General features: G+C 48.7%; 2 protein-coding genes across 5 annotated transcripts in view; one reads left to right on the forward strand and one right to left on the reverse strand.

Annotated features, from left to right (window-relative positions):
* CDHR1 (cadherin related family member 1) overlaps positions 1-8,912 on the forward strand; it is a 45,718-nt gene extending 36,806 nt beyond the window's left edge. For 3 of the 4 annotated variants that reach the window (XM_048311421.1, XM_048311423.1, XM_048311422.1), the window contains one exon: positions 6,141-8,912. In XM_048311421.1, coding sequence (XP_048167378.1) covers positions 6,141-6,692 — 552 coding nt within the window. In that variant the 3' untranslated portion in view covers positions 6,693-8,912. Of the gene's footprint in view, positions 1-5,357 lie in introns of all 4 variants that reach the window. The other variant, XM_048311424.1, reaches the window with a different exon arrangement.
* Positions 8,913-10,277: 1,365 nt separating this feature from the next.
* LRIT2 (leucine rich repeat, Ig-like and transmembrane domains 2) lies at positions 10,278-15,234 on the reverse strand. Its single transcript, XM_048311425.1, has 3 exons — positions 15,042-15,234; positions 13,870-14,651; positions 10,278-12,437 (listed from the first exon to the last, which is right to left on the reverse strand). The coding sequence occupies exons 1-3, from the start codon at positions 15,149-15,151 to the stop codon at positions 11,629-11,631; spliced, it is 1,701 nt and encodes a 566-aa protein (XP_048167382.1). The 5' UTR covers positions 15,152-15,234; the 3' UTR covers positions 10,278-11,628.
* Positions 15,235-16,934: the final 1,700 nt, after the last annotated feature.

A 16,934-nucleotide genomic window follows, 5' to 3' on the forward strand; every position in this document is an offset into this window, starting at 1 on the left:
TAAGAAAAGTGAGAAAAAACTTTACAGAAATGCTTTAAAGTACATAGAACTTTGGATGTGAGTTTAATAATTGCAGTATTATTAGCAGATGAAACAAGAAGATTGTAAAAGAGTCTTGCACAACACATAAAAGGTTGAGATTTTCCTTAGTCCAGCTTTTACATCAGCTGAAGAACAAGCAGCGATTTATGGTGCGCAGCGCATGCTTGCATGATTCTTATTTATTGTAACTGCCTTGCCATGCCTTTAAGTAGGTACCAGCAGGGAGGAAATGGACTTTAAAGTAGATGAGAAACACATCATTAGCCTGACAGTCTCTGGACCACACACATACTGGGCAAAGATGTAAATCTCATCCTACAGACAGCAGCTGGCCTTCTCTTTGTTTGGTCACAATGCTCCCACTGCTCTTTTGTTTGTTATAATCTTTCTCTGTTTTCTCCGTTCCCTCTTATTCCACTGATACTCCTTATGAGGCACATTCGTATGATAGTTTTTGTACACAGTTCAGAGCCTGCTGGACTGCCAGGGCACTTGGGTCTGCCCTAGCAGGGCAGTGCCTGGCATGGGGCTGCCTGTGGGGGCCAGCCAGCCATGTGGGCGTGGGCTGGGCTTGCTGCTGCAAGGCTCTGACATGTGGAGTTGGGGGACTCTGCATGCTGGGTGTCTGTGGTAAGTGTAGAGATTTAGCTGTTCTTACAGATACAAAGGAAATGAACTGCTTAACACTTGGATTTCTCATGGTAACAAAGTTTTGGTGGGTTTTACACAAAAAACAAGAATTGCTGCCTGCAGCCAACAGTGGGAGTACTTGCCCTTCCTGCCTTGCTTCCATGCTTCTCAGAGGCTGCACGTTTCAGGAGTGTGTGGCACTGGGTGGACGCAGGCACTGTCCTCAGGCACTGTCCCTGCTGGTGGCTGCCAGCCTTTCCTTCCCTCCCAGGTGAGCTGGAAACCTCTCTGTCAGCGTGTGGGGCTGATGGGTGTGAGTGGCAGAGGGTGCCCCACACCTCCTCTGCTGGGGGACAACGTGTCCCTGGAACCAGCTGATGAAGGACAACTGGAAAGAAAACAAAAGTAGCTGATACTTTGGGATAAGGAGTTTCCTGAATTTCCTTCTAGTTCTTGAAGCAATAGCAGTACCTGGTGAAAGATGGTGTCTTGTAGGAAGTCACCTGTCTGCCTCCTTTTCTCCCCCTTCAGGAGTACCTATTTGGCACAAAGTGAGGGAGAGCCCTCCTCATAAAGTGCAAAGGGGAAGCAGAGAGGGCTGTGATGACACGGATTTATTTCCTCGCACACAGATTTTTCCTTCTTCCTCTTCTTGATGCCAAGTCCCAACAGAGAGTCTGAGATAGCAGAAGAGTAGGTCTCTTCAGCAAGATCTGGGCTACTAATCTGGTGTCACATCCTCTGTAACCTTTTGTACATCTCCATTACTTCTTCCATTGCTTGCAACAATTTGAGTTGGTTGGGTTGGGTTTTTTTATCCCATAGCACCACATCTTTTTTGCAGAAACAGATTTTAGTTTGCATGTATGTGAGATGCAGTGCCAGTGTCCAAAACCCTTGGTCACTCCCTGTGTCCCCAGGACAGCACAGTCACTGCTAACACTTTGTGAAGCAAACAATCTCTTCATGTAGGGATATTGCATACACACACCTTCTCTCTTTCTCTGAGGCTGCTACAAATGTGCATTTCATCCCTCTGTGCTCCAGCTGTACAAAGGCTCTTATTTCGCTGTTTGGTGGACATTCATGTATTACTGATTTTGATAAGGAGGATATTTTTGAATGCATCCTCTAGAGGTTTCCTGCAGTGTTAATCACAGTAAGTAATTAAACAGGCATATTTTCTGATTAAGGTTTACCATTGCAATTAGCACAAGTCTGTGCTCTTCAAGATGGATGGCTTGTGGCTAAGTTCAGCAGTATTGCACATCAAAAGGGCCTTCTTCTCTTGGAATAATACAGTGCTAAAAAAATCCAAAGGCCTTTTAATTTAACTGAGTCTGATTTTATGGAAATTGGTATTGAGGGGGATCTGTTAATATCCTATCCTTTCACAATAAATAAAACATATCTTTTCACAGAATAAAAAACATATGCTGGAAAAGCCAGTCTTTTCCATCCATATGTCTCACTCAGAAATCTATTCCTGCTGCCTGAGATTTTCAGAGAAGGCTGATTCCCACTCCTGACCCTGAAGGTTGGCCTGATGGGGGCATCCCTCGGCCTCTTGATGACTCCATTGAGGTTCTGCAAATGTAGAGGGGGGAGTTATTTACACCTCTTCATGGACTGAGGCTTAGGTCCATATTTAGACAGCATAATCTGTAGTTCTTGATAGCTTTGGCCACTCATTTAGACTTCTAAATATAGCTGGTGAGTCTCAGTTTTAGATTCTCCTAACTGAAAGGTTCGACAAAAATCTTTGAAGTAACATGGAGATCTTCTCCTCTCTCGTACTAACTGCAACCATGGGAACTGTTGTTGATGGTACTGAACAGCCCTTGCCACATTTGCAGAGCAGTAAGCCTCTTCTTTCCACAGTTCCATGGACTTAAAAAAAAGATGGGTTTGATTTGAGAACTCTTGCCTCGTGCTGGTGCCTGTATTGCAAAGTGATGCAAACACAGCCTTCATGTACAGTGATAGCACTGAGCTTTGGAATAAGCACTCCAGGGGCAGCTTGTGTTCTACCTCGGATCAGGAGTCACTTCTGCAGCAAATCTCCTCATCACCCCCACATACACATGTGGGATGGCCTGTGCCTCACATAGCTCCAAGCACACAAGGTGGACTTCTTTCAGAGGAAAATGTGTTTGAGGAGCACACCTGGTGTGCCTGCGCACTAACAGGCAGTCCCTCCCTGCAACCAGGCTAGAACAAAACCCCGGAAACACTGAATGTGGGGAAGTGGGCTCCTCAGAACCAGCTGGTTTATTTTACAGATGCACTTCCTCAAGTCCACGTAGCCCAAGTTGTCTGTGACACAACCATTGAATCATTTAAGATCGAGTCCATTACAAAACCATGTCCCTTAAGTGCCACATCTACAAATAATCTGCAATAGCTTGGGCTCTTAACAGGTTTGCCTAGGTAAACCTTAACAGGTTTACTTAGACTCCTAAATATAGCTGGTGAGCCTTAGCTGCTCTTGTGGTTGAACAGCTCAACCACATTCCTGTTGGGTCCAGCTTCTGGGTATTTGGCCCACGTGCTCTGCTCACTGCAGCCCATGCATTAGGAACGGCTCTTGAGAAGCTGCCAGAGCAAAAAAAAAAAAAAAAACAGCAGAGCATTATCTTCTGTGAGCAGTGGTATTTTAACTCCTTTGATGGCTGTTAAGAAAGAAAATGTTTCTTCCAGGTCCTGGCCTACAGAGATAGAACAGCTCTCATCATGTATCTGCTTTTATTTTATGTTTACCAGAAAAACCAGTACTCTTCAAAATGCAGCATGCCTTTTAGGAAAAAACAACAGCTTCAGCAATTGCAAAGTGGCACTATTTGTTGAGGCGCCTCTGTGGCACTGCTGGTAATCAACACAAGGACTTGAAGATGTTTTAAATGTGCACTTCCCTTAAGTCCCTCTGCAGCCTGGCTAAGATGATGACATTCCTGGCTTGTATTGCAAGTTATTCCTCCTATTTATCCTGTCAGTGTCATGGCCATGACAAACAGAAACTCCCGCTGTGTGCTTACCAAATGCCTGATGTTTTTATGCAGAACAGTTGTTGTCCAAGGCTAGTTCCAGGTAAAGCTTTGTATAGTAGAGGTCAAGTAACTAGAATAGAGGCTGAACCAGCTGTTAATGGGTTTAGTTTTGGTATTAATCATCTCTTCAGCATTGAAATCTCTGAACAGATGCCAGACTTGCTGAGACCATGGGATTGAACAAAGCCAAATGCCAAAACTCTCCATACAATTTTCATCTGTTCTTACCTCTGCAGCCATAGCACACGGATAACATGTACTTCTGTCTAATCTCATTTCTTCAAGGTTTGCAAATACCTAGTCAAATACTCTTCAGCCATCAGTGCCTTCCTATAAAATAGATTTTGACAAAACTCGTAGCAGGTGGACTCAGGTCATGTACTACTTAGCAGGGTTTATCTGACACTTAATTCATCTGACTTTCACATGAAGTTAAGTAAGCCAGGTTAGAATTTCTATCATCTGATGGGATTTAAGTACAAAAAAATCCATGTAGTGCAGAACAGCAAAGCTGATGTGGATCTAAGCTCCACCAGCATTATGGGCTGCTTTGCTTTTGGTTTCTAGTTCAGGTCCACTCCTAATTAAATACTGGAAGAACTCTCTGCACAGCAAAATTATGAAAATTCATCCCTACCTGCCCGATGACAAGGTCTGTGAGTTTCACTAACATTTCTTTGCCCCTTTCTTGTTAGCAATGGGACACATTCAGGGTAGGAGAAGAGTGGGCTTGATAATGTGTTTGAGATAGGTTGTGAAAACACAGAAATGAAGACAAGGAGGTGTTTATTAGTTAATTTACATGCCCCAAGTTTATGGATGTGACATTAATGACAAGAGGTACTCTAAAGCACACTCAGGGATACTTTCAGTCATCTTCCTCCAGAGACTGGGGAGGGCAAAGAGATGGGTGTCCTAGTTTAGAGTCATACAGGGAAATCCATCTGATCTACAAGTCAGAGGTTCAAGTTCAAGCTAGTCACAAGGCTCTCCTTATACACACTGTCTTTGATATCTATTTTAACATATGGTGACTACTGCTCCAGAGGTGTCCTTTTCTCCACATTGACCAAAAGCTTGGAGCTTAGACCTCTCACTAAAACACAGATCACCTGTTACTAGACATGCAAAGTTTGGGTGAGGATTCCCCCATGGAGCACAGTGGGTAGCCCTGTCTTTCTGCAGCCACATGTCACTTTATGACCAACCCTCAGTAAATAAACCTGCATGTGAATGTGCCATTTCTGAAGGATCTCCTGGCCTTGCATAGCACTACTGTCTCTTCAGATACCACCTGTATTCACAATGAACTTCTCTTGGAAATGTAGTCCAAGGATGGACTACCACGCCCTGAATAAGGGTGATCTATGTGCCATGCCTCTACCCTTTATTCCCAATCAGCCAGGTGCTTATATGTGCTTCCTAACTTCCTTTTACTGTTTCTGGATTCAGTTCAACATCATTGCAGCTGCCTCCTCTCCTGTGCCTAGTTCAACATGTAGCTCCCTTTATTTTATAGGCTCTCTATCCTGTACACATTTCAGCCTAGTTCCCCAGCTGTACTTATAATAGATACTGGCCTCTTTCAAATATAACCACGTGAGGGTTGACCATTTCTCTTATTTTTGATATTTCCAGATCAAGTCCAGGGTAAAATCCTATATTTTAGGCCTCAAGAAGCGTCCATGGACAATATATGGAATATGCATGAGTGGCGTCCTTTCCACCATTTCTGTTACAATGGTGATCTCCACCATCATGTACTGGAAAAGTGTGAAAAGATCCAAGCTCCATCCGCAGGGCAAAATCCGCAAAATTATACGGGGACCTCCAAGACGCACAGTGTGCTAAGCTGGGAAGTGAACTGGCCATTCATTTGTCCTTAATATGCCATATGTAGCTCATGTCATTGCTGATTTCTTTTCTTTCTACAAACAAAGCTCTTTAGCTCCACTTATCTCCCCTACCTCAAAGAGTTTTGTTATGTCTGTAAAAGAGTACTGGAAAACAGAATGCAGCACGTATCTGCTAACTACTCATTTGTACACTGACATTTTATAAACAGAAGTTTTCCCCTAATCCTTTTCAATGCCATGCTCAGTAATTGAGCCAATTATTTTCTTGCTCCATTCTTGCAAGTTAAACACTATGGTGACATGCAGGAATCTGTCCTAATTTGGTGGCAATACTTCTGTAAGCTTTTGTGTTCAAGTCATCTACCTCACAGTACTATAATGTTTGCCCAGTCTCCAGCCCCATCTAAATTCTCCACCCCTGCACTGGCTCTGTGACTCTCATATTTTTTTAGAGACAACTTCCACCCATCAGTTCTGCTTGTAACATATTTTGGACAAATGAAATTTCTGGGTCACTGTCTGTCCCTTAGAGTAAGTCATGTGTTTTCTTTGTACTCCTTTACAGACTCTTCACAAAGGGCCTATGGCCGCCTTTTTGATGCAAACTAAAGATAACCCCATGAAAGCCTTAGGATTGCTAGCTGGTGTCATGGGCATAATGGTGCTGATAACTATCATGATCTCTACTGCCATGTTCTGGCGCAACAAGCGGTCCAACAAAGTCATGCCAGTGAGAAGGATCATAAAAAAGAGGCAGATGCCGCCATCCCAGACAGTCAGGATGGAGTGGCTGAAGTTCAAGAGGCCCAGCAATGCTGCAGAGAAGTTTGTCATTGAAGAGGAGGTCAAGAGCCTACACAATGAGAACAGCAACAACAACATCCAGGTTGTCCCCGTGCCACCGGCATCCCCCCTGCCCCCGCCACCCCCCGCCCTGGCTCCCAGGAGCGATGCCCCAGGGTGGCGGGTGCCAACTGTGTCTGGCTCCCTCACTCCCAAGCATGTAATCAAGCCACAGAAGAACAAATGTCACGGCAGCACCCACAATGCCCTCGTGTCAGAGCTCAAAATGAGATTTGAGAAGAGAAATGCAGCTTTTGGGGAGCCCCACATCTAGGTGCTCTCTACAGCCCCCAGAGACTGCAGACTGTGGCTAGGCATTGATGTTTTTATGTGCTGTCTCTTTCCCGTGTGTGTCAGCACCCCGTGAACCAGAGCAGCTTCTCGCTGTGATAGCCACCCCTCACCCTCTGCAAGTACCACGTGCTACAGAGTCACCCCACCTGCAGAAGCGCTGCAGTCCGGGTCCAGTCGCGACTGCATTTCCTTCAGCCGTGCAGCTGTGCCTTGACCACAGTGCTGAGTGCACCAGCCACAGTCTCCCCAAGTGTACAGGGCTCCAAGTTGCCCCTGGTTTGGAGGTGTCTACCCAGAGTTTGGGTTTTCAAACAAGATGCTCTGCAGCCAAGGCCCTGGGGGATGCTGCTTCTGACCTGGTCTGGCAGGTGGGTTTGAGGTGTCCGGAAATCCATCACTTTAAACCCCAGGCCCACTTTTGAAGACATTGGCCTGGCTGTGGCAGTAGCACTGACTCGAGGTGCAGGTCTCCTACAGCAGTGACACTCTCCTGTCCCCAGAGCACAGTGTGCTTTGCAGCAGCTGGCGGAGCGATGTGCTCGTGGCCTGAGTACCTTCATTCCCAAAAGGTAAGCGGGCAGGCTTGGAGAAGTTCTTCATTTTCCTGCAGCTTATGCTGGGTTTTGCCAGAGCACATCGACATGATGCTGTGCTTTGCTTCTGCCCTGGACTGGCCTGCTGAGGAGGGACAGGAGGGACACTTCAGCCTTCCCTGGACCAGCGGGGGCAAGATTTGAGCACAGAAGTTCAATAGCAGCGCTCACTCAGCACTGCCTCCTTCTGACATGGCGCCCCAAAAAAGCGGGAGCCCAGCAGGAGAAGGACATGAATAAAAACACAGGGAAGACAAGGTAAAACTGAGAGGCAAATGATAACTGGAACGTAGAGACAAGTGCTAGAAAGTTGCATATGTTGGTCAGGGAAGTGTCTGGAAAGATCATGTGGTGTTGTACACTGCTAGCAGAAGGTGTCAAGGAATATATTCCATCACCTCTCCTGGCTTGTTTCAGGAACTGGTGTGTGCAAAAGGAGGTTTCCATAAAATATTCTGGTTTTCCTTATCAGTATTTTTGAGTGAATTACACAACAGTTAATGGGAGGGGATTGGGAGGGCAGCTGACAGGTTTTTTTCCTGTTACGTGACAGTAAAAAGGCACCGAGAGCAGAGCACTTTTTTCACTGGATCTATCCCACAGATTCCCCCTCATGTTTGTTTCTGAGGGGATGTTTTTCAGCTGGGCCTGGCTGTTTGCCATCCCCTGGGGAGAAGGCAGCACCGAACACGCTGGCTGGGGAGCAGCACCCTCTCTCTGAACCCGGCCCTGCAGAGAAGCTGTGCTGTCGTGGTACCAGGAACATCAAGATGGAGAGCAAACCTGACAGGACACACCGTGTTGATTCAAGGGGTTCATGAGACCTCTCCAGCTGTCATTTCAGTTGAACAGCAGACCTGGCCCTCAGGATCTCCTCTCCAGTAGCTGAAATAATTCCCTTTTTTGCACAAGGACTTCATCAGTTTAGGGGATAGCTGGTTGAACAAGAAATTACCCACTTACAAGGAAAATCTTGTCTTTTTTAACTTCAGTTCAATCTGCCTAGAAGCCAGAGGGCTCATGGCTCATGTCACCCGTGAGCTGAGCCAGCAGCTGTAGCCAAGAGGTGCAGCAGAGTCCCAGCTGGGGGCCGTGGTAGCAGCACTGCTCCCAGAGCCTCTCCTGTCACACCTCTCCTTTTCTCCACTGTTTTCTTGCTTATCCTTCCCCCTGGGGCACTGTGGTGGGAGGCCCAGGTTCTCAGCTGTCCAATCACCTCATCTTTGTCCTGTGGCTATAGTTGGCCGGAGGGAGGGGACATGCAGCCCCTGATCCCACTCCTGCTGCCCTGTGCAAGGACCCACCTTCTGCTGGCAGAGTGTCCACAGGTTCTGCAATGTTCCCCAAAGATTCATTCCCTGTACCACTGTCTTCCCAGTGTTGTGTTATTGCTGGTATTCAGTTTTCATTCTCTAATGAGGAAAGCCTATAAAGACCATTCAATTAAGTGAGATTTAACAGGAATTACAAGCTTATAGTTTTAGAGATTATATTTAAAAGGCAATAAAGATGTTTTATTACTATGTTGTGAGACTCTTTCCCAGTTACTCTGTATTTCAACTTCAAGGAGTTTTTTTAATAAATAAATTTTTTAAAAATCTGCAAAAGGTGCTTCTGTGCATGGTGTGCTTCTGCTGGCAACGATGCCTTGTCATTGCCTGTTACGTGACCAGACAGGCACAGGCAGCCTGGCAGCTTTATAGGACGACCAAATGGACCCTTCTGCAGGCTGCAGGTCAGCAGAGGGGCTGTGTGGATTTTGGACACCACCAGGCTGGAAAGAGAGGGGGTGAGAAGCGGGATGCCATTGGCACAGGCCATGGGCAGGGTCACAGAGAGCCTCTGGCCAAGTTCCCGTCATGCAGCCCACTGCAGCACAGCCCCGGGGGCAGGAAGGAGCAGGTTCAGTCTGATGCCAGTGTCCAGAGTCCGCGATTTGTTATGAACTACCTCCACGTGGTCCTCCAGGGGATGTTTTGTCTTTCCCTGGCTGTTTCCTCACAGTGATTCAGCAGCTCTCTCTGGTCTCTACAGTGTGCTGTTGTCCCTCCCTATTGACTAGGGTGGAAGAAGGTCGGTCATTACTGATGGTGCTTTGTTTTTTCCGCCCCCTCACCCACGGCCCCACACTGGTCTTCAAGCAGCATCAGCTCTTGCTTCACTGTTCACACTGCTTAACTGTGTCTGTGGGTGGCTTTCCCAGGACAAGGTTTTCCTGCTTGGCCAGCTGCTTCTGCCCCTTCCTCACCACTCTAGACCGCCGTGACCTGTGCTGTAGCTACCCGGCCCCCTCCATCCCTGCAGCCAAACCCCGGAGCTCCTTGGAATCCAGGTGTCCTGGGGTGACGTTATGAAGCCGCTTTATTCCTTACCCGTCCGCTCCGTGCCCAAGGCCGCTGTGCCTTTAAGCTGGGCCCGGGGCCGGGCGGAGCCAGGGCCGGGTGCGGGGCCTTTGAACGGCTCAGCCCAGCGGCTCGGGGGCTCCGGGGCTCGGCAGGGAGTGCCCGGGAGCGCTGTGCTGCTTTTCTGGGATTCCTTTGTGTTCCAGCCAGCTGGGAAAAGGTTCTGTTGGTTTTCTTCTTGTTCTTTTTTCCCCTTCCTTCCCCTTGCCTCACTGCCTCCCTTCCCTCCTCGCCGGTCCGGGGAGCCTGCAGGGGCGGCCCCAGCGGGCCCGCGGGATGGCCCCGGCTGGTCCGAGCCCGCGTGTCTGTTCCCTCTCTGGGAATTTGTTGTATTTTGAGGGGGTTTTTTATCCTGTTCTACTCTGTTTTGTTCGTGTGTTAATAAACAGTTTGGTTTCTTTTTCCCACTTTCACTCCTTGTGACCCATTTGTCTCATTGATGGAGAAAAAGGGGAGGAACACTCAGTCCGGAGTGTTTCCTCCTGAAGTTTTGTCTCAAAAACCGAGACACCAGGTTTCTTTGCAATTTGTAAGTGTAAAAGGCCAGAGATGAAGCAGAGGACCTCTGTGTATTCTGAAAATCTGTCATGTTTATTGCTTTGACACTAAAAGACTGACAAGACTACGAAGTCCTGTAAAGTATTAACAGCAAGAGTCAGCAGTGACAAAACAAAGCTCTGTTCAAAAGCTGGGCAGTACGGTACAGCAGAAGGAGGCGCTGGGGGAGGAATCATAGCCCTTGAGGAGAGACAGCATGGAAAACACACACCAAAACCCAAAATACAATTAGAAAGCCAAGCTACTACAGCACGAAGCTCACAATAGGCTCTATCTCTGCTTACAGCTGGGGTGTCTACTCTAGATTTTTCTTTTAAATCTGTAACACATATAACAAGAGCTGTGGATCTATGGGCCACATGCTTTGGTTGTGCTGGAAAGCATGAGGTCAAAAAAAGAAAAATAGTAAGTCACATGTCCTCAGACCCCTGAGAATCACAGCACTGAGCTGCTCCACAAGCAGGAGGCAGTCACTTTTACATGTGTCTTTGGGCTTTTTTGCCTCTGGCAAAGAGGAGAGCTTTGGTTTCAAAGCAGCAGGATGGGCAGGCACTTGTCTGCTTTTAGGGAATGTGCCTGGCTTGCATCTTCAGCTCCCAACCGCCTGCTCCACTGTGTTCTCTGCCTCTGCCCACTTGTCCCACCAGACTGCTTCAAGCACTTGCCCTTTTCCTGTTTGTGGTACAACCAAAGCCGTCAATCTCTTAGGGCTGCGTAAACCTTATGGAGGAGTAAGAAAAAAAAAAAAAAAAAGAAAATGCAAAACAAACAAAAAAAACCCACCCCCAAAACCAACACCTCTGGTCAAAATAATTTTTTCTCCAAGTAAAATAAAATCTCCCCATCATGTTGACCCAATCCTCCCCACCACTTGTTGTTGCTGGGCTGTGACCACAGCCGTGCCCAGCTCCCCTGTCCGTTCCCTGGAGCTGGCACACAGAGAAGCTGGCACCTGGCAGAGCTGCAGACACACATAAACAGCTAAAGACACACCTGTGTGGGTGAGTGAGGGGACACCTCTGGCCTTTGGCCACAAGCATTACTATTGGTTCGGGGGTTGTTTTTTTGTCAGTGCTGGTTTGCTTGGTGTGTCAGTGTGCGTTGCTCCACGACAGTCCTGCGGGGGAAGCCCGGGGCTACGGAGGCGCAGCTCCACACCTGTGGCCGGACAGCCCGGGCACCTCCATTCCCAGGGCTCCCCAAGCCTGCCGCAAATACTGGCGGTGCGCCCGCCGTGCCCCGAGCCCTCGCAGCCCAGAGCCGCCCAGGCGCGGCCCTTCGAGAACAGCAGCACCCGCTGCGACCCGAGCGGGCGTGTGGAAGGTGCCGCGGCGGCCGCGCCCTCAGGGCGGGCAGGGCCGAGCTAGTAGAGGTCGGCGCTGTTCCTGTGGGGCGGCCGCGCCTTGTCGGGCTCCTCGCGGGCCGGAGGCCGTCGTGCGCCGCGGCCGCCGTCGGGGCGGCAGAGCCCGTCCTCGCTGCCGGCGGGCAGGCTGTCCAGCGTGCTCTCCTTGCTGCCCGCGGCCTGCGCCGAGGCCCCGCGGCGGCGGCGCGGGCAGGCGCTGGGGCAGCGGGCTAGGCAGCCGGGCAGCGCCTCGGCCGTGCAGGCGTACATGCCGGCCGGCACGGCCAGCACCATGGCGCACACGATGACCACGATGTGGATGAGCTTCTCTCGCTGCTCCATCTGGCTGACGTCGCTGCCCGTGACGAAGACGACGCACTGGCCCTTGCGGGGAGCCTGGTTGCGCACGGCCACGCACACCTCGTACTTGGTGGCGGGCAGCAGGTCGGTCACCGAGTAGGTGTTGACCCCGGGCCCGATGTAGATGGTGTCCTTCTGGGCGGCGTCGTAGCGGCCCACCAGGAGGGTGTACCAGGTCTCCCCCGGCTCCGCCGCCGCCGCCGCCGCGAACCATTCCAGGGTGATGCCGTAGACCGTCTGCTTGGCGATGCGCACTTCCACGTGAGCACCCGGCTCCGCGGGGGCCATGGGCGCCCAGCCGCGGGGGGTGGTGGACGCCCACGGGGCCACCACGCGGAGGTTGATGGCCACCGAGGCGTTGCCCAGGAAGTTTGCGGCGGTGCAGGTGTAGTTGCCGGCGTCTGCTGGCCGTGCGGCCGGGATCAGCAGCTCCGAGCGCACGGTGTCCTCGCTGATGGGCTCCATGGTCACTGCGGGCAGAGGTGAGGGGGTCAGCAGGGGGCCACCGTGCCCTGGGGCAGCCCCAAGGCCGGTGTGGGATGGGGCCCCCTCAGGACCCGCCCTGCCCAGGGAGAAAGGAAGAGGGGCACAGGAATGTGCCAGACCCCACTGAGATGGCAGCGAAGTGTTGGCTTGTTGGCTGTCTGAAAGGCAAGAAACGCATTGGGACACCCAAGCATGGGAGACATGGAGTGTGTCTGACCTGTGTCCCAGTACAAGCAGCTGGGGAAGCTGCTGTGGGCAGAGGCCGAGCTGCCCATCTGCCCATCAGCATTCTTAGGTCAGGGCAAACCAGGAGAGGCATTGAGGAGATACAGCTACATTTTGGGCACACATTCCATCCTCTGTTAGGATTAAAAATGTCAGTCTCAAGAGGCTCTGCCCAACATAGGTGTATGAAGACAGGAAGTGTTGGGCTGGAAGTGAAACACAGTTTTAAGAACAGTATGAAACCCGGTCATCTACCCAAACAGAGGTGTGTGGCTGTGGTTGAGAAAAACTTGTATGTAATTAATCAGCATGTGCTTGTAGAAAGACACACAAGTGCTGCTACAGCGCTGCAACTGAAGCAAATATCAGCCCAGGATTAAGGGCTAATGCTATCCTAGTTAGCTTATTAGGAACACACAGAACCTGTGTGCTGGCTGCCTGTATGCCTTATTACCTTACCTGATGAAAATAGCAACTTGTCCTATTGAAGGCTCTTAGTAAAAATAAATGTGAGGGAGAACAGATTGGGAGGAAGAGGAAAAGGTGTCATATTACAACGCCTTTGCTAAAGTATATAAATAAGCGAGACTTCAGGAAAACAACCACCTCAGTTTCAGTTGGTAGAACATGAGTGGACACACAGGAAACAGGTCTGCACAGTTTTGTGTTTTGGGTGGTATTTCTTGAGGGAATACATGGGAATAGTATAGGAACATACAAGTCTGTGTTTATGTGTGTGGGCTCATACAAACCCACTTTAATGCAAATATAATTATACAGAGTGTTTCATATATATATGTAGAATATATACTACATATACATGCATATTTAGATAACTATGTATTTATTAAACATGTACAACTAATACAGGATTCGTAGCTCCTACATCATGTGTCATGAGGGAAGAGCTGCTACTTAAAATCCACAAGTAACATAATTGGGTAAAAATGAGGCCACGCTCCTTTCATCTTTGACTGATATCCTGCATGAAGCAGCTCTTCTTATGCTGGTCAGATGTGCTTAGATGCACAGGATGATTAAGATCACTTGGATTATTGCAACCACAATAACTGGTACTCTAAAGGGGCTGGGTTGCTGTGGTGACTGTGATGGCCTGCAGACCTACATAAGTAGAATAGCACAGCATAAATTTTTAATTTTAAAAAAAAGAAGAAAAAAAGCTTTGCTTACCATTAAATGCCCTTAAAAGTTTGAGTGCATAGGTCCACCAGACAGCTGGGGAAGGGCTGGCTCGCACAAAGCAGGTCAGGGTGATGTTTAACCCTGCTGGGACCGTCAGGTTGGTATCAAGGGCTGAGGTCAGGGGCTTTGTGCAGCTGTTAAGCTCCACTTCATGAAAAAACTTCCCTGACCTGAATTTCGGGCCTGAGCAAGTTAAATAGGAATTCATCAGAATAATAGGTGGGCCCACAGACTTGATAAACTGGACAAATCCCCGCAGGCGACAGTCACAAATCCAGGGGTTGTCATGGAGGGCCAGGACGGCATTGGAAATAGCTTCTAGCGGCCCCTCTGTCCTCTGGCTTCTCTGGTAGACGGGCCAGTTGTAGAAGACATCCCTGGATATGATGGTAAGCTGATTTGAAGATAGATCTAAGTAGGTCAGGTTGGGCAGATAGCGGAGTGCGTGTTCGGGAAGGACGTCCAGCCGGTTGTGCTTCAGATCCAGGATTTTCAGAGTCGGGGTGTCTTGAAATGCTGTCCATGGCACCGAACTTAATTTGTTCCCTTGCAAGCGCAGCTCCTTCAGAGCTGGCAGATATTCCAGGCTCTTGATGTGCATCACTGTGATGTTGTTAAAATTGAGCCAGAGATACTCCAAGGCACTAACGTTCTCAAAAGACCCCCGAGGCAATTCTGTTAGGTGAGAATTCTCTATTCTAATTCTCCGGATGTCCTGAGGGATGTTTGCAGGGATCTGCCTGAGCAGTGCAGACATGCAGAGCAAACTCCTAGGGAGGAAACCAGAAAATTTTCCAGGTCACACACCACGTTTGAGGCCAATAAACCAGTTCCCCTTGCAGGTCTACAGGCACTTGAATAATTATAAGGTATTGTATATAGGGCATGCATAAGCCATCCGTCCATCCTTCCCTGGGGTTTACACCAATTTTTCCATAAAGAATGCAATTAAGTCATAAAAATGGCTATGTGTGTAACTACATATCTCAGGGAAATAAGAGAAATCTCATTCTATGGTCAAGACAGTACAATTCAAGTATTAGAGGTGGCACTCCATGCATCAGTCTGCTTGGTTTTGGTGCTCACAGCATCCGCAAGCTCCTGTTGGGGCTGTCTGAGCCTCTTCACTGGTGCTACAACAGGGGTAACAGTGTTCTTACCTTCCAAAGCTGTCCTGAGAACAAGAACATCCTGTGATGCAAGATGAAACAGATGGGTTTATCTTGTGGAAGGCCAGAAGAAGAAGAAAAATATGACAGATAGGGTCCATATTCTCCTTTAAGAAAGCACTGTGCAGGGGTTTGCACCAAACACACCAACAGCCTCCAAGAAGCAAATCCTATTAGCTGTAATCTTCCTTGACGCAGAAATAAATCCTGCTGGGGACCCAGCCCTAAGGAAGACATGTACTGGGGCTCTCAGTCTGTGTCCAAGTGCTAAAAATCACCCCCAGGACCACTCTTGGCGTTTTTCCTCCAGCTGAGGGGATTGTGACAGACATATTTATTTGGTTGGGAATATGAAGATGGAGCTGAAACCACTTCTTTTGCCAAGCCCTTGCAAGTAATTAACCAGGCCAAGTTGGTTTTTTTTTCTTTTTAATTACAAGGGATCTGTCTCTATCTCCTGTATTTTAATGGCATTTATCAAGGCAGAAAGCCACAGTAAGGGCCAGATTTCACAGCTGTAATCTGCCATCGTGCCTAATGGCACAATCCATCCTCCTCCCAAATCCTGCCCACAGCACTGTGCAGGGTGTGTTCTGCTCGTGGTGAGCACAAAACCTGCTCTCCAGTCTAGGATGTTACGGCATGGAAGCATAATTATGATGCCTTTTTCCTCTGAAATGAGCTCAGTTCTTACACATTGGTAGTGAAAATGGCAACATAGCTGTGGCCAGTCCATGGGTTTCTCTGAGAAGAGTATCTCGGAAGCCAACCTCTTCCGTATAAATATAAAATTTCAGTGCTATTCTCTGGCTTCCCTCATAAGACTGCCTTTCAGTCCTCTTGAAAATTTAAGCTGTTCTGAGAAGGGGTTTTGGGTAACCAAATTTACTGATCTCTTTTAATCCAAAATAGCAGGTTTCAGCTATGCTTTCCAAGGAGTTTTGTGTTCTCCTGGGGCCATCTAGTGTGGATGGGCTTCACTACAGCCTGCACGGGAGCATGCCTGGGAAAAGGGCTGCACCTCACTGCCCGTGTGTGTGACACTGGGTCACAAAGCAAGATTAGCCTGAACCTACTTAACCTCCAACCTATGGGACCAGGATAGAAAAATATTTATAGTGTTGGGGCTTAGAGCTATATGTGGCTCTTAGGGTTGTGCTGCTGTCAGCCTGCAGAAGACATAGGCTAGATTCTGCAGTGTTTAAATTGACAGGAGCTTTTATTTCATGGCAGATCAGCGAAATGAACTGGTAGGGAAGCTTCTGGGGACTGGTACAGTGCTCTGTTTCTGTCCCCCATGTACAGGGAGCAGACCACAAGGACTGGGCCTGTGGGGATGCTGTTGCTGGCAGTGCCTCACATCTAACCAGAGGCATACGGGATTTTTATGGTTTGGGTTTTTTAACTGAAATATTCCTTATTTGTCCATGGTGCAATATTTGATTTTTCAAAAACTGCCCTACATTTAAACGTGTCAGTGAGCCAGGAGTGAAGGAAAGGCTGCTGCTGGTCTGTAGCACAGCAGATGCAGCGGCTGTAAATCCCCCAGTAGGAGGGTGGTGGCTGCTGAGGAGTTTCTTGGTGAAGCTGCTGCTCTTGCACTACAGCTCCTGTCACCTGGGACACTCACTCCTGCACTTTCCACGTAACCAAAGCAGTAGAGGGGACACCCATTAGCAGGGCTGGCTGGCTAAACTGAGGGTGTTGCAGGAGCAACAGTGGCAGCTGCCATGGGAGGGTGAGTCTTTCCCTGTCATCCATCAGCCACTGAAGCACTCAGGGGCCCCCCCCACTCCCACCCAGCAAATGCCACAGTCACCAGTGCCTTCTTCTGTGGTTTGCCATGAAAATATTCCCTAATAAAACAATTTTTTTATTACTTCA

This window comes from Corvus hawaiiensis, chromosome 8 (assembly GCF_020740725.1).
Source record: "Corvus hawaiiensis isolate bCorHaw1 chromosome 8, bCorHaw1.pri.cur, whole genome shotgun sequence".
NCBI classification, from domain to species: Eukaryota; Metazoa; Chordata; class Aves; order Passeriformes; family Corvidae; genus Corvus; species Corvus hawaiiensis.